General features: G+C 38.5%; 2 protein-coding genes across 2 annotated transcripts; both read left to right on the plus strand.

Annotated features, from left to right (window-relative positions):
* The first annotated feature begins 3,669 nt into the window (after nucleotides 1-3,669).
* LOC117831186 (ectonucleoside triphosphate diphosphohydrolase 2) lies at nucleotides 3,670-20,484 on the plus strand. The gene is made up of 9 exons (XM_034709740.1): nucleotides 3,670-4,480; nucleotides 10,452-10,569; nucleotides 13,036-13,186; nucleotides 16,031-16,190; nucleotides 16,679-16,906; nucleotides 18,242-18,511; nucleotides 19,303-19,422; nucleotides 19,645-19,779; nucleotides 19,895-20,484. The coding sequence occupies exons 1-9, from the start codon at nucleotides 4,364-4,366 to the stop codon at nucleotides 20,108-20,110; spliced, it is 1,515 nt and encodes a 504-aa protein (XP_034565631.1). The 5' UTR covers nucleotides 3,670-4,363; the 3' UTR covers nucleotides 20,111-20,484.
* A 1,405-nt stretch (nucleotides 20,485-21,889) lies between these two features.
* Nucleotides 21,890-24,525, plus strand: phpt1 (phosphohistidine phosphatase 1). The gene is made up of 3 exons (XM_034709827.1): nucleotides 21,890-22,291; nucleotides 23,668-23,795; nucleotides 24,042-24,525. The coding sequence occupies exons 1-3, from the start codon at nucleotides 22,126-22,128 to the stop codon at nucleotides 24,132-24,134; spliced, it is 387 nt and encodes a 128-aa protein (XP_034565718.1). The 5' UTR covers nucleotides 21,890-22,125; the 3' UTR covers nucleotides 24,135-24,525.
* The last annotated feature ends 932 nt before the right edge of the window (nucleotides 24,526-25,457 follow it).

Genomic DNA, 25,457 nt, shown 5'->3' on the forward strand with positions numbered 1-25,457 from the left:
ATTATTTAAAAGAGAAGAAAATATCAATACATTACTGTCTGTAGGCTAAAGCATGTTCTCAACTTCTTTAGTTGAATTTCAAAGAGTTTCACGGAAATCGGAACACACTCTATCAAACAGAAACAAAGTGTGATTATCAAAGAAAGAATAAGTTAACACAACACAAGAACATAAAACGTTTTGCACCTTCGTATATGAGGAGAAGAAAGAAGCTAAGAATAAATCAAGGCGAGAAGAAGCATCGATGTAAAAGCCTCAGAGGATGAAGAAAAGCTTTGTACTGTAACGGTGAAGCAGAAATGTTTGATTCAGATTTTTAACATTTATTTAGAAGAAAAGAAAATTCTTAATAGTAATTATGTAACACTTTTCAAAAGATACGAAATCCAAGACAAAAACAAAGACCCTTATTAGTCAAAAATAAGTTGGTTGAGTTTAATGATTCGGTATGAGGTACAAGCTGTACCTGTGTCTGAATTCTGTTACTACTGTATATAGAGCATTTAGTCTCTGTTTTGGTTCTGTTGTCTTCCTTCACATTCTAAGGTTCACCCCTCACTGTTCTTACAAACCGCTGTCGGAGAAATCTTCTGCAGCAAATTCAGACATGCTTCTTTTCTGTGAGCTGCCCAGCAGGATGCAGCAGCGACAAGGCAAAAACTACAACACTGTAGAGCTGAGATCCATGAAACAGAGATAACATCAGAGTTATTCTGGATAGCTGTAATTTAAGGTAAATGGAGTCCACTGGTAAGAGTAGAGCAGGTGTAAGGTATCAGTACAATGAGCATTCTCAGTTATAGTGCTAACAATAATAAGTCTAACATTTTGTTGGGTTGGAAATGTATTTAGATATCTTTGATCAAATTATTGATTGTTGACTTGGAATTCTTACGTCAAAATCAAAACCCACGTTTGATGTTGCTGTTACCACAGTTGATCATCTACAGCCATTCTGTCCCCAGAGGATGCATCCATTTCATAAGTTCCCTTGATTTAACTACATTATATCTACCAACAGTTAACAGAACAATAGCTATGTATCAGCTGCTAATTACAAGATGATAGACCATTGATGTTACGTCTGATATGGTCATATTTCCTGCAGAGCATCATCAAACTGATGTAATTACAACAAGTCTTATCAGCCCCCATCAATATTAACATGTAGTTCTAAGAAACACTGTCCCCACATGAACCTGCTATTGTAAATTGAGATATTTGGTTGTATTAGTTATTTTGTCAACACACTGTGATGTTATTGGAAAAAGGGCTAAAGACATGACATGACCTAAAGTTTTGTCCTCCAATCCTCCAAAAATAGTTTTGCACGTTGCATAATCAGAAGACGTTATTCTGACATGTTTATCCTGAAGCTAATTATTGGAATCATGGATAGGTTTAATAATAGGACTTTTTTATTGGCTGACACATATTTTGCTCTCAGACCACACCTGTCACAAGAAATGGAGGAAAGCACAGAAAGAAGAGGAAGAAATGCGATTTTACACAAACCTGTACTAAACTTTAAGGCTTGGTGAGTACAAATTTTGCCTAGTTTTACTCACAATAGCTAATAACTGTCAACATACACCCTGGTTCCCTCTGTTGAACATTGCACCAACAGTCATTGTCACACCCGCTGTAATCTTTAATTAAATTATGAGTGCCGTCATTCATTGATTAATGGCTGTCAGTGTTAATTAATGGCATACCTTGTAGACACAGAGGTGGGCGGCAGCGTTTTGTCAGGTGAGACATTTGTTCTGGTTCTATGACCTTCTCCCCCCCTCACAGCAGACACTCTGTCACTCTGTCAGGAAGATGAGTGTGACCCTGAGTGTCGATCGGTCCTCTGCTGAGGAAGAGACAAAGGCTGATTTATAGCTGCTGTTTAATTTATAAAGAGCAGTTTCCCCGTTTGCAACTCATTAACCATTTAGATTTTTCTTTGACATTCAGAATCATTTAGACCTAACTTCAGCACAACTTACTCAACATCTCTATGTAAATACGTCCTGAGGAAGTGAATGATATGCTTACCATCTTAACCCGGGTTACCAGTCCTTTTATAAATTAGATTGATGCAGAAAGTAATCCATACAATAAATATTACAAAATCATTGGACAACATACAAACAAGACAATAAGATCTGTCTAATGAAGAACAAAAGCTGCTTGAATGTATCAACATAACAGCGTCTAATTAGCCATGGTAGGATACTTTCTCATTGAATCAGGGTTTATCTACATGATTCAAGTTAATGTTATGGTTGGCATAGATGTTGAGCAGCATCTAATGATTAAAAGATGCAGGGGCCAAGTGTTGGTCATTAATGCCTACAGTGCAACTGGCAGCTATTGAGGAATTCAGGAAGGAATTGGACTGGAGGTGTGATGTCTGGGACCAGAATATGTGCTTACATGCAAATGTCTGTCCAAAGAGATCAGTTGAATGATACACTGTCATCAAATGAAAGCCAAAAACTTTTGGGATTGCATTTCAGCTGATGCAGTTAAGCCTGTTGCACTCCACATTGACTGCTGACCTGAAGTAGCCGAAAATTTATGTGACAGGTTTGAGAATACCTGGACAAAATTTCTCACCTACATGGTTTGCATTATAGTGAATTAAATAATGTGCACTCAGCTTTTAGTGTATCAGTCTTTACATTTTAAAATTTCAAAAGTCAAAAGAGATCTTAATGCAGGTAAAATGATATTGGGAAAGATCTGCTGGTTTACTCATATCCCTTTTATGGTAAGTATTTGGGGAAAGAAATTCACATGAGGTGGGGGACCCAAAATCAGAGATAACACCATATGGATTATTTTTCATACTGGCCTCCAAGACCAGAAAGACCAGGCAGAAGGCCTAACAGAGAAGGTCGCTTTAGGCACAAGAAGCAGCTGTGGGTTTTGAGCAGATCCAATGCAAACTGATGGCTGATGTCACAGTTGCTCTGTCAAATCCTACATGTTTGTATGCTTCTGTTATTGTTTTGGCACTGGCTTAGAGACCGTATATTTTATTGTAAAGTCTGTCACAATGTGGAGTTGAGGAATTTTGGAAGACAGGGACATTATCCAGGAGGGGAGGCTTGTAACAAAAAATAGTGACTAACATTAATATCTGGGACAAAGTGTGGCGCTCGGCTCTTACCTTACACTGAAGGTCAGAATATTTCTGCCTCTGCTGCTTGGAAACTCATACAATTTTAATTTTGTGTAACTGACAGGATTCCACTTTTTCATGTCAGACAGCATTATACTTCACATGTGAAATAAAATGAGGGCAACCTTTTTTTGCAAACTGCTCGTTCGCTGCATTAGTGAACGATATTTGGAAAGCAAACAATGGAAAGACTGAAGTATTAGAGTGCTTGAGTGATTTTAATTCTCTGAGGCATTTCCATCTCAGTACTTTCAGAGGGATAAACTCAGATGGGATATTAGTAGTTACACTAAAAGTATGATGGGTTGTTTTTTTGCAATATCTAGCATATTGTGACCCATGCAAAAAATAAAAAACAATGCCCTGAATAAACAAAAGCTCCTTCAAATAACTCATTATATATTCTGCTAAATTTAGACCCAGTCAGAACAGAGTTTCTGCAAAAATAGACTTTAACAAGCTGCAAGGATTTCATGGGCCTCCAGTGAACACTCCATTTCTATGCGTAACTTAGGAAATTCAAATGAGGCACTATTTGCAAGTCAGGTTTTTAAGCTGCTCCATTCACATGCAAATACTGGAAGACAACAACAACAACAACCAGTTCTGCAGCACCGAAGTCCAACACCCTACAATGTGGACCCGTGCCAGTTCAGGCCAGCCCATCTTTGTCCATTAATAATGTGGATCATTATGTATCATGTGATTGTCTCCTTCATTTCACTCAACACGGAAATGATTTCCACTAGCTGGAACCCGGAGTTAAGTGTGAGCAGCATTATCTCCAGCCCCCCCAGCCTAATGAAGACATTTCTCTCTCCATGGCTCCTGTAGCCTTGGAGCTGCTTTCATTCACTGACCGAGGACTTGGTTCAGGTGCATGGAGGACGACTTGGCTGCGCGCGGAGACCGGGGCATAAATTCAGGTCAGACTTGGCTTTGAGAGCTCAAGTGAAATGTAAAACAGGAGGCAGACAGCAAGTGAAGCGTGAACCACAGGCAGGCAGTGATAACACCCGGCCAGCTGAAGCCAGCAGACACTTATTCCACTTCTTCCACTTGGACGCTATTAAGTCGACGCTCAAACTTCCAGCCGGCGCAGAGGAGAGGAGAGCAGAGGAGAGCAGAGCAGAGCAGCGGAGAACTGGAGAGCAGAGGAGCACTTCTTTCACTTCTCTCTTTCTCTTCATGGCTCAGCGCGCAGCTCACCCTGCAGTCCCCATCGCGCTCCTGCTCTTTGGACTTGTTGCAATCCTGTTACTCACGATCCGCACTCAAGACATCCAGGAGGCTCCGGGGTTCATGGTAAGGTCGGTTCTGTTGGGTATTTTTGGATGGCAGTATAGGTTTTCGGCACGGTGTAATCAAAGCTGTGCAGGTCAGGGTGCAGACTGGGAGTGGAAGGTGTAACGCAGGCACTAGAGGATTTAGTGAGAGGTTTATTGGTGTTATGATGTCGGGTAGGTCACTCCAACTTGTTATTTAGTTCACAACTGATCCAACTCATTACCCATTACTGGTGGTTCTGTGTTAGTTTAATCATCAGTTTAATATTAAGATAAGAAATTACTTTATTGATCCCCCGGGGGGGAAATTCAGTTGTTACAGCAACCCAGACATAAGTACAATCAAGAAAGAAGTTTCAATAAGTACAAAATAAGTACAAAATAAAAATAAAACAAAATAAAACAAAATAAAACAAAATAAAATAAAAATAAAATAAAAATAAAAATAAGTAAAATAAAATAGATAGATAAAGCTAGAGTACAATTTAGATATATACATGTTACAAATGGAATTTAAATTAAATAGAAGTAATTACAGGCAGTATTAAAAAATGTTTCAGTAGTGACAGGTTGACATGGTGTGATTATGGTTGGTAATGACAAATTAAGCAATAAATAGAAAGAATATTTGTATGTAATATGACCATGGGTTGTAGTTAGAATAGTAATGTAATATAACAAAATATAATATAGCAAGATAATTATATAATACAGTATATTCTCACCTAAGCTGCAGAAATTAACACAGTGTGCTGCAACTTCAATGTATGGAAGTTCAGGATAGTAGAGATTAAGATATCATGTAATTTTGGCAATAGGCTCTGAGTGAGTTATTGCATAGCTGAAGTTGTGTCATTGAACGTAACAAATCAAACTTACCTGAAACTAAAATATATGGAAGTCTCAGACTGACAAAATGAAAACAGACGGTTTATAAAATGTGATGTTTGGGTGTGAATATTTACAGAGCCAAAGATTGTCCATTAAAACAAAAAAAACCTTACTGTCAGTAAGCCTAAATATGATTTGATATTTTTTAATGATTGTTAAAATATTTGGATAACTTATCAGCTGCATTTTGTGATGTATGTCTTACACTCTCTCCCTGCATCACTTGAATTTAATCATATTTAACTGAGATCTTAAACAGTAAGTAAAGGTAATTGGGTTTGTATCGTTTTAAGTTTGTTCAGGAAACTTTGATAGCAATAGCAATTTTATTTATAAAGCACATTTCATAACACCTAAGCTTAATGTGCTTTACATGGAGAATTAATAACATAAAAACAATAAAAACAAAAAAAACTATAGATACACCAAACATTCATCAAACACAGCAAACAGCCACATGCAGCCAGTCACATCAGTCATCATATTATTCATGTGCTCTGGAAAATAAATATTCTTTGAGTTTTTGATTATACTGCAGATGTTATCTGACTCCCAACATCTGTGCTTGAAGCTCTGGAGTGACTCGCTGCTTTCTACAACGGAGAGGGTCACAAAGTTATGATATTTAATGAAAGGAAAAAGGTAGAAGCACATTTTATTGAGCCAAAAAGGAATTTAAGGAAATTAGATTGAACCTGCTGAGGTAAAGAAATCAACCCGGACAGTGTGCAAATAGAGGAATGAGAGTCAGACCAGAATAGTACTGTTTTTGTACTTGGCTGTGCAGTCCTTGTTTTTGCTGAAAGATGTGCTTTTTTGAATCGGTGTGGCTTACGGGTCTTCTGGAGCCAGCCTCTGGTGAGCACTCATTGAACTGCAGCTTTTAGCACTTCTGCATTGGCTTAATTTTCACAAGACTGGAGGTTGCTGCTTGCAAGATGCACATCTTCATGACTGTTTTGTGTTGCACCGAAAAACAACAACCTGAAAGTTCTTCACGGTGCTGGAAGAGACAACAGCTTTAGGTGCATATATCTTTTGTTCCAATACACTTCAGTGTTAATATTCATCTGTAAATCTAATCTCCTTTATACTGGAAGTTGGCTTTTTATGTTTATTTCACTCCTCACTTTTTTTTACTCTTGTGTCACCTGATCAGGTCTTGAAGGGTGATCCTGTATTTTTGAAACCTGAAGGATATCACACTCTGTCAAACCGTCAGTCACACCAAATATGTTAACTGAGGAAACCTGAAAGTGAGACACCGCAGATAAAATATCTTTCCCTTTTTAAAAATTAACTTAAAGCAACACAAATTTTGCACCCTCAGGTGAATTTGTGGATGAATTGAGCTCACCTGAGGGACATGAAATGATAACCTGTATAGTTGTCTCATTGTAGAGTATCAAATAACCTAATATGACTCACCTGATGGTACCAGAGACGTCCCTGCATTCAGAATGAAAATCAGGGATTAAGACATTCAAAGGCTTCCTCCTCTGTTCAACCCTCAGCAGAATACATGAAAGGCAAGAAATGTAGTGCAGTGCGGTTTTGACAGACCAGATTTTGCTGCACACCTCGACTCCAGCTCCTGTTCTGTTCACACTCCTCACTCTTTTTATGTCACAGGCCACATATCCCATGGTGCCTTTGTCGTGCCCCGCAGCCTCCCTTTCACTTAGTAACAATATGGTCTACCAGTCACAAAACGCACACAAAAGGCTTTTTCTTACATTCTGCATTGGACAAGTACAACAGTTCCCATAGTTTTTCAACTGAAGGGAGAAAACAGGTCATTAGAGCTCCTCTGAGATTTTGGCAAGTGTTAGAGCGAGTCCTTTCAACCCACTGCACAGCACTAATGAGGAAATATTATGAGGAACAACAAGGTTCCACACGATGCTGCTGTTCACCTGCTCCACTGACTTTAAAAGTCGTATGCCCACATATGTCTGAGAGTAGAAAGAGGAGCATGTGTATCTATTTCTACAGAATGATTTATGCATGTGTGCGTGTGAGTGTGTGTCAGTATGTGTGGAGTGTGAGTGTGAGTGTGTGTGTGTGTTCAGTCCCCTTCCCTTGGATCGTCTGTCACATTCCATCTTGCATGGCTGGGTTACTACACATTCTGAGTGTTTCCTTTCATTTGAGCAGAAGAGTTGATTTGATTTAATTCCTGCGCTGTCCTGAGAGTCACAGTGACATCTTTTTCATCCCATGTGTGAGAGGACATCTTAGCTGAAGTGTTCTCTGACCAGACTGGGAACGCCTGCTCACACTGTCTCTGTTGCTCAATGTAAAACACTTCTTCTAATACTTGAAGGCACTGTTGGAAGTTTTCACTGATTTAAAATAGTCCCACTCTTATACATCTTCCTGACCTACATTGTCAAATGAGATTATCAGCAACATGATTGGTTATTTCTTTATGCTGGATTTTAGCGCCTGTGTAACAAATGTTTTCTTCTCTGGAGAAAGAGTGTCTATGTTTAGAGCTCTGCTAGATGAAAAGCTCTTGTGACGTAATTTTCTTTTCTCTCATGGCCGATACCGGAGCAGGATTCACAAAAAGAAAAATGTTTTCTCTTCAGGTATTGTTTTAGCTAGCTAAAGGACAAAACACTATCAACAGGATTTAATGTTTATGCCTGCTGTGAAGGATTCACTGCTCAAAAGGAAGAGTTAGACTGTGTGCATATTTATGTCATTATGACATTTGTTTGGACCCTAGAGCTCACATCATGTCCCCTGGACTGTGTTGTTAATGTTAAACTAGTATTTCTGCTCACCTTTGTTAAGCTAATGTTACTAAATCAGAGTTTACAAAGTCAGTCATTGTTACATTACAATCAACAATCAACATAGCAACAGATCAATGCATTACCTCATCACTCACTCATCCTGCAGAAAGTCGTCTTGAAGAGCCACATATTTACCTCCACAGTGGTTGATGTTGTGATAAAGACTGTAACAATAAACCAGGGGATAATCTTCAACAGAGGGTTATCTTTCACTAACTGCACTCTGGTCATAGTCAGATGAAGTTCATGAAGAGTTTATACAACAATGACAACCCTAAAAACAAAGATCCTCTATATCCTCATACTGCACTGGCTTAGGAAAGAGGAACTAGTTATTTACTCCATCAAAACTGAATAAGCAGAGTATAAAAGTGACCATACAACATGAATGTGCTTTTCAGTGCAAATGGAAAGGAAGTCACTGAGAGAGCAAGATAAGTTACAACAGGAAACACTTATTTAAAGTGAATGAGTGCTGACAGTAAACCAGAACTTCCTTGAGTTTAAAGAGGAAGAGCTGCTGGAGTTTAACCATGTGTGTCTTCAGGATCTGAGGAGCAGGAGCATACGAGGAATAACGCTCACTATCGTACACCAGAAAACGGAGTGCAAAGTCATTACAGTCAGTCAATGTGTAATAGCCTGAGGTGGAGGTTACTTGATCTCTTGGTTGTCATAAAGAGTCTGTCGGGATCTTTGCGTTTAAGATGAAGACATGAGCAGACATGTGCCACTCGGATTCACCTTTACAGTTCAAATTACAGAATAATGTGAAGGACTTTTTTTCCCACATTTTATAAAACTGTCATCTCTTAACAACATGAACTGTGTTCAGTCATGATTTTTAAAATGATCAGCCTGACTATCAACAGGAGTATTGGAATAAGTGACCATTCTTCAATTTTTGTCTCAATGAAAAGGTTATAGAAAATGTATCTTCAGCTCAGCCTGATTATTTCAGATCTGTGTTATTGCACGTTAGTTGCAGAGGGAGGATTTTTGTGAACTTCTAGGTTGTCACTGATGTTATTTATAATCCAGAAGTTTTCTGTGCAACCATGTGCATATGTTCTGGCCTTGGCCCCGGCTTAATGATTTCTGGTTGGAGATTTTTGACTCTCTCACCAAGGCCTTTAACACCCTGATCATCCCTTCCCCAAGATCCCAACATTCCCTCAACAATTAGACGTGCTATCCTTCTTAAATGGAAACATGCCTCTCCTCCAACACACAAGAAACGGATACAAGAAATTCTAAGCTGTCCTAAACTTGAAAATATACGATTCTCATTAAAGGGGTCCCTTGTAACTTATCACAAAACTTGGATCTGATGGTACTGCCCCTTGAGATATTTATGTTATAGGCACTTTCTTACTGTCTGAATATGTACATGCCATACTGCCTCTGTTTTTCTACTTGTATTGCACACTGATTACCTCATACAGAGATATGTGTATGCACTGATTTTTTTTACATGTGCTGTCTGTCAAAGAAAATGAAAAAAAAAACAGATTAAAAAAATATGTATTTATCTTCTGTGTTATATTTAGAAAAGGGGCATCTATTGGCCTAGCAGTTTAGGCGTGTGCCCCATGTACAGAGACGGTTTTCCTCGTTGCAGCAGTGGTTGGTTCAACTCCTGGCAACAAACCTTTTACTGCTTGTTGTCCCTCACTCTCTACTCCCCAAATGTTATGTCCTATCTCGTCAGCGGTCCTATCTTAGAAGACAAAACAAATACCCAAAAATATAACTAGCAACAAAAGAAGTCTATTATATTTTTCTGTTTTAAGTGAGAGTTGATCTCCCACATCTGTTTCAATAACCCTTTTTATATTGCCAGTTCAAGGTGCGATGTTTACGGCCCTGTGACATCTGTCTTTTAGTCTGAATGTCACAGAGCAGCTATGGTGGGATCAAGTCCTCCCACTGCTGTGCCGGCCAGCGTTGGAGGTAGTAACAGAGCGTTACAGGGGATCACTTTGAGCTAGAAGAGGAGGCAGGGCCAAGCAGTGCTGTGTGTGTGCATGTCTCTGTGTGTGTATGTGGAGCTTCCACTGTGTGTCTAGCTTTTGAGCTTCCAGCAAGATCAATATGGAAGTACAAAGACCTGAGGGTGGCAGAGCTGTGTTTTGGTGCAGTTGTGGACTTAAATTAGAAAAGGGTTTAGACAATTTCTCTCAGATGTTAAAATTTGATGAATTGACAGTTGTTTACTGTTCACTGTTTTGAATGTTTTTAATTTTGGAAATGTTACATTTTCTCTGTTTGTGTGTTCTGTGTCTGTTTCTGCAGTATGGGATTGTCTTGGATGCTGGATCTTCACACACAGCTTTGTACATCTACAAGTGGCCAGCAGACAAGCAGAATGGCACAGGCGTGGTCACCCAGCACAGTGAATGTCATGTCAAGGGTAAATTTAAGCTCTCTCTCTGCACCAGTAATCCCTGTTTTGCATTTCAAACACTCTGGGGCCAATCCTTCTTCTCTAGGCCTGAGACGTGACTCTGTAGAGACAAAACTTGTTTCTTCTAAGAAGCAAGCATCTGAAATCTGTCCAAAGTCCCACCATTACAACATGTTCAAATAGAAACCCTAAAGATAGATAGTAAATAATACACATATGAAAGAATTTAGAGTTGGCTTTAAGCATTCACTAAATGATGTCATGAATTTGAAGGAACCAAATATTTAACATCTGACTCTGTAAAAACAATGTAGAGAACATTGAATCCTGAAGGATTAATGCCAATTTTTTTTCCTCATTTCTTTCTCTGCGTGTTTAAAACACAAATCTATTGTTCACGGCAGAATCTGTTGTTTTTAAGAATGCAGTGCAGTCATGAAAACATTAGTAGTCTAAAAGAACACACATGTTTTTCAACTTTTAATTCAAGCCAGCTAAGTTTCCAACAGCCAATACATGCAATGAGTGTAGAAACGTGCATATAGTGAATCCTTCCTTTTGCAGAAATGTCTGAAAAAAACCAGACCTACAGTTGTATGTTTAGCTAAAAGCTGCTACGAGCGAAAGAGAGAGAGAGAGAGAGAGAGAGAGAGAGAGAGAGAGAGAGAGAGAGAGAGAGATAGAAAGCTGTAGAGATAAAGACAGAGTGACAATAAACAAAGTGATTAAAAAAAAAAGGAAGACATTATTTTCTGATCGTTTTACAGCAGCTATGCTCTGAAAAACAAATGTGCAGGAAACATCAACTGTTTAAATAATGGAAGTGGTATCAGTGACGTCACCCATCTGTTTCTGAAGCGCTGTTTTGAGGCCAAACGTCGGAGGCAGCCATATTGGAAATGTTGTACTGCTGTCGAGCGAGTGTGAGGTTAAGAGGCGGGCTTTGAGCCTCCTCGCCAACAGCTACAGAGTTCCCAGCTGTCAATTAAGTAAGCTGTGCCTCTCGTAATGGAAGACTCCTAATCTCAATATCTTTGAAATTGCCGCATTATGAAAAAATTCACCCCCGTACAGTATGTGCCGATTGAGAAATTAGCTACCCAGACTACACTCGTCTTTTGTTCCAGGATGTAAACATGTTTATTTTTGCTGTAAAGATCATCTCTTTGAATTGGTGTGTATGTGGTTTCCGGTACTTCCGGAGCCAGACTCAAGCGGATCCTCGATGAACTGCAGTTTTTAGCACTTCCACAATGGTCACATATTTTTAGACCGGAGTTTGCCGCTTGGCAGGAAAGGGACGTTTAGTTGATTTTCTGCTGAAGTTGCGCTTCTTCCTGCCCGCTGTGTGTAAACATACTGTGTATATCAGCAGGGTGTGTGAATCAGCTGTGGTTGTACTTTGAGAAGTTTTTATAGATGTTATAAAACTTTCTGGACACCGCCTAGGTTATGCCAGACTGTTTGTGTGATACAACCTTTGTGTCATGTGTCAGTCGTGACAGTTTCCAACTCCTTAATGTCCAAGCCAAGGTCCAGTACTCAAGTCATAACCATGTCTGATAAAGTCTGTCATCCAGCTAATTGAGTGAAGTCAGTTGACCATGCACAGTAATTTTAACCCTTCCATGACCAACTCTGTTTTCATGCAACTATTATTTAAATGATCTGTTAAATGCATAAGGAGGTCATTTTTACTTTCAGTTCTTTAGAGCAGCGGTTCTCAACCTTTTTGAGTCGTGACCCCATATTTAACATGCACTGGTGTCCGCGACCCCCCCCCGCGGGTTGAGAATGGCTGCTTTAGAGTAAGAAAAACACTGGCATGCTTTATCTATAGTCCTCTGACAGTGACATAAAACAGAGACTCCTTGTACTGTTTCCTGTGAATGCATCATATTCTCACAGCCAGTGGAGCAAATCTTTGTCCAAGGCTGTCATGAATCAGGTGTGACTCAGAGTTGACTGTGCCACTCCTGCGCTGCCACAGGGTCTTTGAGTTTCTACACTTAGATAAACAAACACTTGTCAATTAGTCATGAACTTGGTGTTTACATTGTGTTATTTCATAACTTTAAAACGACAGAGTCAGAAGTGAACTTTAACTCTTGGTTGAACTTATTAGATAATTAAGAACATTAAAGAACATTAAATCACTAAAAGAGATTTTTACATCCTTTAAAATCTGTCTATTTTCAGGCATAGTAAGAAATAATGGGCTGTTTTAGTTTTTACCTCTAATCAACTAAAGCAAATATATGTCTACTGTCTTGAGTTTTCCCACAGTTGTGTGCACATTATGAGGTAATTATCCAGGTAACTGGGACAATTCTGGCCTTGAGGGTGTGATTAATTTGCATCATCACGCTTGAGGTTCTCACAGAGCTCTGACATTAAAACAAGCTCATACATGTCTGTGCTGTGATCCACAATGACTGTCTTTCTTTTTTATCGTCTTTTACACTGACACAGGTGGAGGAATCTCCAGCTATGCAGGCCAGCAGGGAGCTGCAGGGAAGAGCTTAGAGGTTTGTCTGGACCAGGCCGTGAAGGATATCCCCAAAGAAAGACACAAGCTCACACCTGTGTACCTGGGAGCCACAGCTGGCATGAGGCTTCTGCAGTGAGTCAGGCTGTGTGCATATTATTATGAATGTGTGATTGAGAGTAACAAGCTATTGTTTTGTTTCTGTGTTTACCTGTCACATACCTTTCTACACCTTGTAGCCTTACTGCTGTCTTATGGTTGACTTCTCATTTCACATCACAGCAAAACAGTCAATTTACAGTTAAGTGCTTTTCAAGGTGCAGTTATTTAGAACATGGGATTTAAAGAGAAACATACATTTCCATGCATGCTCAACTGGTGACTTTTATATACAGTAAGGTGTCAGGATCGGTAAAATGGGCGAATACATCTATGACCACTATTAAAAGTCTTAAAACGGATTCAAAGGTCAACATTTTTTTCTGCTTATTATGAGATCTTGATTAAAGATCTCTTTTTGAAGCAGATTTCACATAGAAATCTGCTTCTGTCATCATTCATCGCACATTCACACCAAGCAGCAACCTCTGGTCTCAAAATATGAAGTCCATGCGGAAGTGTTATAAACTGCAATTCATTGAGAATCCGCTTGAGGCTGGCTGCAGAAACACCGTAAACCACATACATACCCATTCAAAGAAGACGATCATTGCAGCATTAATAAACATGTTTCGAGCCTGGTTCAAAAAACGGCTTCAGTCTACTTAGCTAATCTCTCTATCGTCACACACTGTATGGGGGGTGAGGTTTTTTCACAACTGTTCAGAAGATATTAAGATTACGAGTTTTGCCCAAATAAGGACATGACTGACTTGACTGACAGGCAGGAACACATAGCTGTTGGCTAGGAGGCTCAAACTCCGCCTCTTTACCTTACACTAAGTTTGGTTGAGTTCAGCATTTCCAATATGGCTCCCACCGACGATTGGCTTCAAAGCAGCACTCAGGAACAGATGGGTGACGTCACGGATACTGCGTCCATTATTTATACAGTCTATGATTCACACACGATGATTGTGGTTTTCAGGTCATATTTCATATTATAAACACTCCTGGTGTGCACTCTGTAAACTGTTTCAGATGGCAGTTCACCCGGCAGTTCTATTCTTGATGGTCTTGTTTGTTTTATAAGTCATATATATGCCTTGGCATTCATTTCAATCTCATTCATAACAAATAAAAAAAGCTGCTCAGGGTAGCTTTCACAATATACAAACTTATAGATCTGGTCTTATAAAAACATAATGTAGCATCCATAGACTTGTGGACTCAGTCGTTATACTGACACCATCTCAACTCAGTGAATTTGAATTTCTCATCTTGAATTACATATTTTAATATTTGCATGTAGAGCTGCCTGCGGCCTGTGTCTGCTCAGATACGAGCCCTATCAGTTCTCATCAGTTATTTAAATGAGGGAATAAAAGCACACAGAATAGTGTCTGTTTGTAAAAAAGATGAAATTATCAAACAGCTTGACTTGTTTATTTTCCTGCTTTAAAGAGTTCTCCTCCGTGTTATTGTACATTCTTCTCTGACAGAATGAAGTAGCCATGTTGGATGATTGCTCTCTCAGCAAGGTTAAAATGTATTCACCGTCTGCGTCCTCCTCCTGATCTGTTATGCATCTGATTGTTTGTCGAGTAATATACTGTGACTTTTTGTGATTCCTCAGGAACATAAAGTGTTTTGACGGCTTGTCAATATCATGACATGTACGATTTGACTTCATGCAAATCTGCTGCCGACAGCTGCCAAATCGCACCATCGGGGGTGAATATGGAAATCTTTCACTCAGTGCAAATGTGTCCTGGATTTGAATGAGAGACAACAGCAGGCCTCTCTTTGTGCACTCAAAACCTCCCTTTGCACTTATTGCATTGTATTGTTGGTGACATTGTAATTATTTCTGTGTCAAGTTTCACCTAACTCCTAGTTTTTCTATTACTGCTGCTCACTGAAATCTAAGATATATTTCTTACAGATATGTTGATGGACTTATTATGACAAAGTCTTAAAGTCTCAAAAGTAGTTTTTTGAGCATGTTGCCTGTATTGGATAGGACAGCTGAAGAGAGACGGGAGACATTAGAGGGAAGAGTGTGGGATGATATACAGCAAAATGCCAAGATCGAATGTAACTGACAACCACTGCAACATGGACCGTAGCCTCTGTACATGGGGCATACACTTCTAACTGCTGTGCTGAACCAGTGATTGTTTGACATGGAATATTTGCTCCCAAACAACAATTTGTATTCAACATCTCAAACGTCAAACAATATTTATAAATAAGAAGCTGCATCAATGGAAAGAACATAAAAGGGATCAGTTAAAAATGTAAGATAAAGATTTATCGTCTACTTGTTGCAGCATAAGGCAGAAACTTGTCTTTTATTTGCGTGTGCATAAAAACACATGGTTACACATCCCACAAGGAGATCTATTTTAGACCTATCAACACACTTACTAACAGAATACATTCCTAATAAAAAAACAGACACAGCATAGCTACATTAACACAGGGAACCAGGTTATACAGTGCAATGTGCAGTATGAGTTAGCAGGCTGACTTTTCAGTGCTTTACTGATCGAGATGTTTTATGACAGCCTGGATAAACAGGACTCTATGTCTGCAGACAGTGTTGTGTCTTGTAGTCTTGTAGCGATGTATGTGTCTGAGTGAAAGGAAATACATTTGTAATCAATTAATGGAGAGATTTTGTTATCAGCTGTTTTCTAAGAAGAGTACGTTTGAAGGTTTTTTCGAAGCCTGGTCTGCTGGTTGAAAGTTAAATGTGTGTAACTGATTGTGAAAACACGTGGCGGGATCTTTGAAGACTCATTTGATTTCACCTGCTGCTAATGTTGCTTGTTAATAACATAGCATTTGTTTCTTTGTTTGTTTTTTTCTACCCAGTATGTCCAGCCCGGAGCAGTCAGATCAGATTCTACAGGAAGTGGGCCACAAGATCCAGTCCTACCCTTTCAGCTACCAGGGCGCAGCCATACTGAGCGGTCAGCAGGAAGGAGCGTACGGCTGGGTCACTGTCAACTATCTCTTAGAAAACTTCATAAAGGTAGGCTCACTCTTACGAAGTGTGGTTTTTAATCAGCAGGGCTTTATGAGTTTGAATACAAGATATCTGACAGTATTTTTATCACAACTTAAGAAGAGGAGTAGCATATCCACACTGCAGCAATAAAACTATAACTTTGCATTCAGTTATTCAAGATATCAGTCTTCTTCTGTACTTCATGTATGTTGGTATAACTGGAGGTAACTGTCTCTTGAAAGCTTATTTAGAGCGTGACTGATGACACCTAGTGGTACCTCCCATACTTCTAACCATATATAAGAACTATTCCCTCTATTGTCAGAGGCGAGCTCTTGTCTTCAGCTTTGGTGGAGATGAATTTGAATCTTTAGACAAATTGAGGTAATTTGACAGGCAAAATAGGCTTAGCACAATATTCCTGTGCTTCCTAATCTATATGTTGGAAACAGATACTCTAAATAATACAAACATGAACATTGTCCCTGTCTCCCCTTCTTGTTTCTCTGCAGTATGGCTTTGTGGGGCGCTGGTTCAGCCCCGGCAGGCCCACAGTGGGAGCTCTGGATTTTGGCGGGGCGTCGACCCAGATAACGTTTGCCACTCAGGAGGAGGTGGAGGACAAACAGGACATGATAAAGCTGCAGCTCTACGGCCAGGAGTACTCACTGTACACACACAGCTTCCTGTGCTACGGACGGGACCAGGTCCTCAAGAGACTGCTGGCCCACATTTTAAAGGTAGAGTTACACACTCACGGAACAGAATGAAACTACTTCATCACACGGTACTGACCCGAATACAAGACGACCCTGATGTGGGACGATCCCCCTTTTATAGACTCTTTCATAGAAGAAGACTTATCCCTGTTTTGATAAAGACGACAATTGTAATTGACAATAATGATAAAAATAACTCATTAAATGAAAGGAGATAGCTTTTTGTTTTTAACACCTTTAAAATTAATTACATTTCAATGTTTTTAAATGAAATTGTCACATTGAAATGTAATTAAATATGGTAATGTGTCTAAATGAAGAACTTATGTTATCTGTACTAATAATTAGAACAAACTGCCATCTATTGAATGGATAATGTGTCTTGTAATGAGCGTACCTTCATTCTTTTCAGTCACATGAGTAATCTTTTTGTGCCTGATATTTTTTGGGCTGGTTCACATTTGTTAAATGTTTCTGCTGCATTTGCAACAGTTTTCTTGAAAAGTGCATCATGTTCCTCCTCAGTTTGGATAACTTGTCCTACTTTAGTGCTGCTTTGCTCCTGTTACTGTGCCTCTTCATCTGTCCTGCCCTTGGCACTGTTGCGTTGAGTAATGACTGAGTGACTCACTGTACAGACAAGCAGAGCTGTCGACTGTACTGGTACTTAATTACTAAACTCTGTATATAAGACAATCCCAGGTTTTTCATTACATGGTGATGAAAAAAACTCTGTTTTATGTCTGGGTCAATGAAGTACAAAAACAAATCCCTGTAGACCTTTTTACATCATAGCAGTACAGGAATCCCTCAATAACAATGCATGCTGCAAAGATATCATGTCAACTTTTCTTCTTATATGAGCTTATAATTATTTTGTTTATCTAGTTTTTTTTATTTTTATGAAAAACCTTCCCTGTAGTTCTGAGATAGCTAAATTACTATATTTATTAAAACAGAAGATTTTTTTGTATTCTTAAAAGAATGCAGAACGCTTTGTGCTTAAATTTGAGATTTTATGAATTTTAAATTAATTGTGTAATAAATGACAGATGTCAGAACTCCCCTGGTACTAAAAAACATGTGTACCACAAGAAAATGTTGCATATATGTAACACTTGTGAACTAAAATCCACCGACAGTGTCAGCCATGGAAGGTCAGGTGTGTTTCCAGTCACTCTATTATGACGGTAAACATTTCAAAAACTTGCAAAGTTGTCCAGTTGACAGACCTGTGCATTTAAGAGACTATGAGGTATTTAGTATGTCATATAACACTCTCTCTCTCTCTCTCTCTCTCTCTCTCTCTCTCTCTCTCTCTCTCTCTCTCTCTCTCTCTCTCACTCTCTCTCTCAGTCTCAGGGTAACTCAGGCTCCATCACTCACCCCTGCTACCCTGCAGGCCACAGTCAAACTTTAAAGTTGAGCAGCATATTTAACTCTCCTTGTACAGCAAAGTCCAAACCCAGCTCCTATGACTCTGAAGCGTCTGTAACACTACAAGGCAGCGGTCAGTATGAACACTGTCTGGGCAACGTGTCCGAGATCTTCTCCTTCAACAGCTGCCCCTTCTCCCAGTGCTCCTTTGATAAAGTTTTTCAGCCAAACGTCACCGGCAGCTTCATGGTGAGAAACTTTCTACAGACTTGAGAGAAAGGGGGGTTCATGCTGTTAGTATTTTAGACTTAAGGTCAGCCCATACTCAAGGGACGATCACACAGCATCAGATCACTGAGTTTATTTTTCTGATCAGTTTTGGAACCAGACAACCAAATACTTCAGTATGACAAAGATAATGCTTGAGTTCTTTCTTGATTTTGGCGCCCCCTGTGGACCAACCCGTGCCTTTTATATCTTTGCTCTGGGTTTTTTTCTTGTAAATTAGCATGTAATCTTTTTTAATAAAGAGTCACATTCTGCTTTCTTCAATCAGTCAAATGCATCACTTGAAACACTCACTTAAAGGCTGTTTCTACAGCTTGCAGTGAATACATTTGTCTACTTTGTTTCAGGGATTTATACCTCAAATTTCAAATGTTCTGTTTTCTCTTTAATAAACATGTTTGCATTTGTAGGTTGTAACAAAACATCACTGTTAACTTTCGTCTGTTTCATAACTAGACAATAAGAAATGAAATGTGTTCAAATATAAGATCAGAAATAGAAGAAAGACATTATTTTAAGCAAAGTAAGACATTAAAGCACAAAAAAATCAATGATGATTACACTCACAATGGAGTTCTTTAGACATATTAAACATTTAGGAACTTGAAGCTGATCATTGTTTGTAATTTTGGGAAATAAACTCAGCCTACACATCATTGTGTCAAACCATTGCTCTCGAAGCTCAAGTATTCCCCAATGTTTAGATTATTTTCCCTTGTAATAGTTTAATGTTGTCTTTTTTCTGTCGCCAGGCGTTCTCTGCATTCTTCTACACTCACTCCTTTCTGCAGCACATCACTGGCATCACCGTGAACACTCCTCCTCAGCTGGAGGAGGCAGCCAGAAGTGTGTGCAGCATGACCTACGATCAAGTAATTTCTCTTTTACTAATTTCCTCTTAATTCATGATATCTCATTTGTGACCTAGCGTAATATTTGTGTTCATTTGTGTGGACTGCTAACAGGGACACAAAGTGAGCTGACGAGTGGGTCTGTTACAGTAAAAGTTAGCGCCTAACATTAATTGATCTACCAGCAGCACACTTTGTAACTCACACAGACGGAGCCTGAACTCTTGTTTGCTCATGTTTCAGATGCTGCTTCTCGCTCCGGATCAAAAGTCTCGTTTGCAGGATTACTGTGCTTCCTCTGTGTTTGTTAATGTTCTCATGTTGAGAGGATACGGCTTCGATGAGTCATCATTCCCACGTATTTCCTTCCAGAAGAAGGTGAGAACATCATCATTACTTTACTACAGTATACCCTCAATGCACATGTGTATATATTTATGATGAGGATTTATTTTGTGCAAACCTGCAGTAATCGTTAGTTGTTGATCCTCAGGCAGGGGACACCTCGGTGGGTTGGGCCCTGGGCTACATGCTGAGTTTGAGCAACCTGCTTCCTGCAGAGACAGTTGGGCTGAGGAAGGCCCTGACCCCCGCAGCATGGGGCACACTTATCTGTCTTTTTGTCCTCCTGCTGGCTGCCGTCATAATCTTCATCTTAATCCGAGCACGTGATGGGAAGAAGAAAGGAGGCGGTGAAAGCCCGATCTAAACATTTCAACACCATCCAGTGCAGCCAGAAGACAGACACACAGTTCTGTGTTTTTGTATTGAAGCGACTGTACTCCAATAAGGTTGTTTCCTTATTGATGTGTTTACAGCGCATCACGTATGTCTTTCTACACACAGCCTCCAATTCCAGTTTAACGCAGCTGGATACTTCACTGTTCATTCATCCCAGTTTATCTTTGTCTTTTTCAACACATTGACTTGATTTGTAAGTTTTTCTGTCATTTCTTTTGTGAAGATTTGGATGATGTAAAAAAATCTGCTGCTACTCAAAACATGACCTGAATCTAATTTTTCTCTTATTTTAAATCCATCAAGAGAGCAGAGCTGACCCAATAAAACGTAACACTGATCTAACACTGCCTGACTTCCTTGAAGGTGTAATAACATGGTTTCCCCTCATTGTTTTGTCACTACATGGGGGGTCTGAATGTCATTTCGGTAGCATTAAACTTTTTTTTTTTTTTCACAAATCTGTGTGTACTTTGTTGTAAAGTGTTACCCGTTTGCTACACAATGTTCATTTCATTTTATTAAAATCTTTCTACAATATTTATATCTCACTCACCAAATAACTGAAAATGTATTTTAGCAGATTAATTTACTTTTTTAAATAATTTCTTCACCTCTTTAGCCTGTCAATATTGTTTTCTGTACATTGTTGTTGTGTTTTCTAATAAATGGATTCACAAAAGAGTAACCTCTGTGAAGATTTGAATGTTGAAAATTGTCAATTTTTCTCTCACTTTTCTGTGATATTCATGAGTGTTTCATGTTTTTCAGAGCTAATGGTGAAAATGCTGTAAATATAAATGCCATTACCAGAGTTAAAGGTAGGTTGTCATGGGAGCAGCTAGAGTAGAATAATAAAGGTTAATGAATATCATCTCTGCATATAGGGTTAACCATGTTCCAGCAGAATGGTTAAATGTGGGGGTAAATTCTGTCACATAAAAATCCTTCTTTTTATACGTGGGTTTATTTTTTAGTGGTTTCAAAGTAGGGGGGTCAGGACCACCTTTGGGTCACAAGACATGCACTAATGGGCTTACTGTGACTAATAAATATTAATTTATTGCTGTTTAATATTATTGCTCAACATTAATCTGTGAGGACACTTATGTTGTACATGCTGTTCTTACTCTGGCTGCTATTCTTTTATATTTTATTTATTGTATAACCTACTGTTTAATTTATCTTATTGTTTAAAACATTAATACTGTTTTATTTTAAGCTCTATCATTTTTAATTTATAAGAATAATCATCTAAATATGTCATCTGTCATTATCATATATTATCATACTCCCTCGTGAGCTTGTTTGTGTCTGCCTCATTTAGCTAGTGAGGCTTCCTTCCTTTCTTCATCTGTCCTACAATAACCAGAATGCATTGCTTTACGGAAGTACAATGTTCGTTGTCATCATTTCCGGTACCAAAGTAAAATGCTGACTTTTTGAATGTTTTGTTTTGATGTTTAATTGTCCTCCCTAAAATTTGAATGCACTATTAATTCATTGGGGTGAGAGAAACAAGTTAATTGAACACTTACTTACATTTATTTTGGTAAAGTTAACAATAATAATGATTGAGTGAAATTATTGTTGTAAAATTAAAGAGAATGACTGATGTAAATGAGCTTATGCATATCTCAGTGTGTACACTGTTAAAACACACATCATTGAATTAAAGGCAAACACCCAGGAGGGCTCAGTAGCTGTAGGTGGAGACAGACTGTATAAATAGAGATTGAGATTGGGCTGTCATGTGTTTTGTGTCTCTTATTTTGAAAAGCGGAAGTGTGTTTGTTGTAACTGCATGGCGGAACAGCTCTCATGTCCTCATTCAAGTCTGCATTGAATACTAACCATAGAAACTAACAGACTTATTGAACTAGAAACCTTCCTGAGTGGACAGAGACTGTGGAGAAAACACGGGCGTTGTTGCTGTCTGTGTTTGTGTGTGCGCTTGTGTTTGTGTGGCTGTTGAAAGGTGTAGACATGTGCACACAGACTCGAGCTGCAGCCCTGATGGCGAACATCCTGCAGGCTGACATAGACTCCTCCGGGGTGTTTAAATATGTCTTGATAAGAGTTCACAGCAAAGAGGAGGGAGACGACTCGGAGGTGGATCTGGTCCGAGGATACGGCTGGGCTGAGTACCATGGTAAGTACAGTGCTCTAAACCTGAGGGGGGTTTAGAGGGAGAGTCCACTATATGTCAGACCTGGAGCCTGTCTGTAATGTTGTGCAGATGAGAGAAGACCAATTAAGAGAGCTAAACATGTGAGTCTACTATTAGTTTATTAAGTTTGAAACACAAACAGAAAGTCATGCACTTAATCGAATAAACCCTGAAATAGTCAATCAATCAAGCTTTATTTATAGAGCACCTTTCATACTAATCAAATGCAACCAAAAGAGACCCAAGACATTAAAAAACAAAAAAATATTTTAAAATAGAGACTAGAATAAAATAGAGACTAATGTACACCGACAGCAATAAAATATATAAAATAGTTTGTGTAATGAAAAGTTAAAGCGCCAAATTAATATTAAGAATATAAATAGTTTAAATAAATAATTTGAAAGGGTAAGGATAAGGGTTGAAAATAAGATTAAGGCTAAAAAAAAATCAATAAAATTGAGTAGGTAAGATAGATAATTGAATGAATAAGTAAAGAAAAAGAAAATAAGATAAAAGATAAAATAAAATAATATAAAAAAGTTCAAATCAATATTATAAGTAAAAGTAATTAATAAGAAATGTTAAACCCTTCATAAAAGACAGATTTCATAAATACGTTATGAAATAAAGACTTATAATGTCCAGCTAATGTGTGAACCTTCATGTCAAACTATAGAGATGTTAAATAATGTGTCATACTTCCTTCAAAACAACCATACAGTGAGATTCAAACCTCTCAAACAGCTTCAGAAGGCCTCTGAGTCTTGGAGTTTAATATTAAACAAACAAAACATGGCAGAAAGGATCAGACCTTCAAACACATGGGATGTGGACATTTTTTGTGCATCTGTTGGATGACTGGATTTGATATTTGTGAGATATAATTTTGAAAAAGTTGCATTATTTCACAAGATACCCAACTTTATGAGAATATTGGAGTTGTTGTTTTTTTATTTCTTTTCATTTCGGCCCAAATTTGCAGCTTACAGATGGAAGATTGTACTGAGCATTATGTGTTTTATTACTAATCAGCCTTTTTAAACACAACAGATGGAGGCAGCTCATTTGGACCTCCAGCAGATACTACAGTGATGATGCATAAACATATTTAAAGGACAGCTGGGCGCTCAAACACTGGTGGCCTTGTTGACAAGAAAGACCGCAAACAAATGTGTTGAAACAAATCAAAGATGATCAAAGTGATTTCATATTTATTGGAAAGGAATCTGCTTAACTTATATGATAACTGATTACTTCATATCATTCTATTATTGCTTAATATCATATTCAGAGACATGAGAAGTGTTTTTGTAAATGCTTGCTTCACTTGTAACACTCAGTATGTTTACTCACAGCTGATATCTACGAGAAGGTTGCTGAGGAACTGGAAAAGGATGGATACCTGGACTGTGAGTGTGTCGGAGGAGGGAGGATCAAACATGATGCCCAGGCAAAGAAGATCCACGTCTATGGATACTCCATGGTAAAAGCACACTGCTGAATGAAGACTACAGACATTGATGCTATAAGAGTCTTTAAAAACAAACGTTTAAAGAGGTTAAAGAAGCTCCATGCTGCAGAGTTCACTGATGATTGAAGATCTGTTTGTTTCTGCAAATTATATATTCACATCATCATCAAATTCCGTGTTGAATATTTATCATTACAGCTTAAATAGAGTGATTTATCCAGATCTAATGGAGCACCGATGTGGTATATTTCATTTCAGGGATTTGGACGAGCAAATCACGCGATTACAACAGAGAAGCTGAAGACTCGGTATCCGGACTATGAGGTGACCTGGGACAATGAAGGATACTGAACTGACTTTGTTGGACACTCTTTCTCCTGGACTGACGTGGCACTTATCTCTAACAACTCATGATAACATGGATCATTAAATCCACATGATAACATGGATCATTAAATCCACATGATAACATGGATCATTAAATCAACAGACAGTTTGAGAAGAAACTTCTTCAAACTTTTATTTTGCCTCATTATGAAAGGAAGACTCTGACTGACACACGTCCACGACAGGTTGGAAATCCAGCCTTCTCTGTGGATGTGTTGATGAAACCGTTTGAGAATATACAGTTTGAAATGTTACTAACATCATTAACACATACATACCTGTCTCTGTTAGATTTGGAGCTTTAGTATCATATTTCATTCAGGATTATAAAATAAACTGGTTTTGTAGTCACTTACAGTCGGTCCTTGACTTTTTTTAGAGACACATAAAATCCCAAATTTTACCTGATCACAAAACGATATTTAAAAGTGTACGTTTAATTTTTTCTCCTGAGCTTTGTTTCATTGTTTTTATTAAATCTGATTTGTAAATGTTTGCGTTTTGTGTTCGTTGCAGAATAATGAAAGAGCCCTCTTTGCTGATCTTACTTTAAGCTTACAGCCGCCTCATCCTGTCACCCAGCTGCCTGTCTGTTGAAAGATGAGGATCGTGCGACACATTTTAAAATCCTAGTGATATTGCAGAGAGTGCTTTTGTCAACCCAGAATATCTAGATATTTAACCGGCATCCTTTGTTGTCATGTTTCAGAGTAGGGCAGCAAACTGTAAACATACATCCACATTTGATCCCCTCGTTAAGTTAAAGTGATTTGCCATTTCCAGCAAAAGAGTTAACATTAATTTAAACATGAGTTCAGACCCACAAATTTATCCCTCAGGGAAATATCAGCCTCTCTACCTGCTAGTCTCAAACTCTTGAGTCGGTCAGTTTGTGCAGGACAGGAAGCCTGAGATTTGTTCTTAAATAAGCTGCAAACAGAGACGCATGAAACTGAATGAAACATTCAAGTTAAGGAACAAAACAAAATACTTCTGTCCAAACAAGCAAAGCAAAAAGACCTGAACATGAGAAACTGTCAATGGTTACATTGCAGCGCTCAAATACTCAAATTCTCCAAACAAGACTTCTTCCCCTTCAAAATTACATTCAGGCTAAACGTAGACTGAATTTTTTGAAAATTTCCTTTTTTTACTCATAAGTTTACTCATTTATTGTCTTTTATTTACGACTTTAATCTCGAAATATTTGTTTTCCTATTAGGTGGCTCTCATACTTCATACTCCGTCAAACATAGAATAGCGGGTAGCACTTATTGACAATGGTAC

Source organism: Notolabrus celidotus, chromosome 19, assembly GCF_009762535.1.
Source record: "Notolabrus celidotus isolate fNotCel1 chromosome 19, fNotCel1.pri, whole genome shotgun sequence".
NCBI lineage: Eukaryota > Metazoa > Chordata > Actinopteri > Labriformes > Labridae > Notolabrus > Notolabrus celidotus.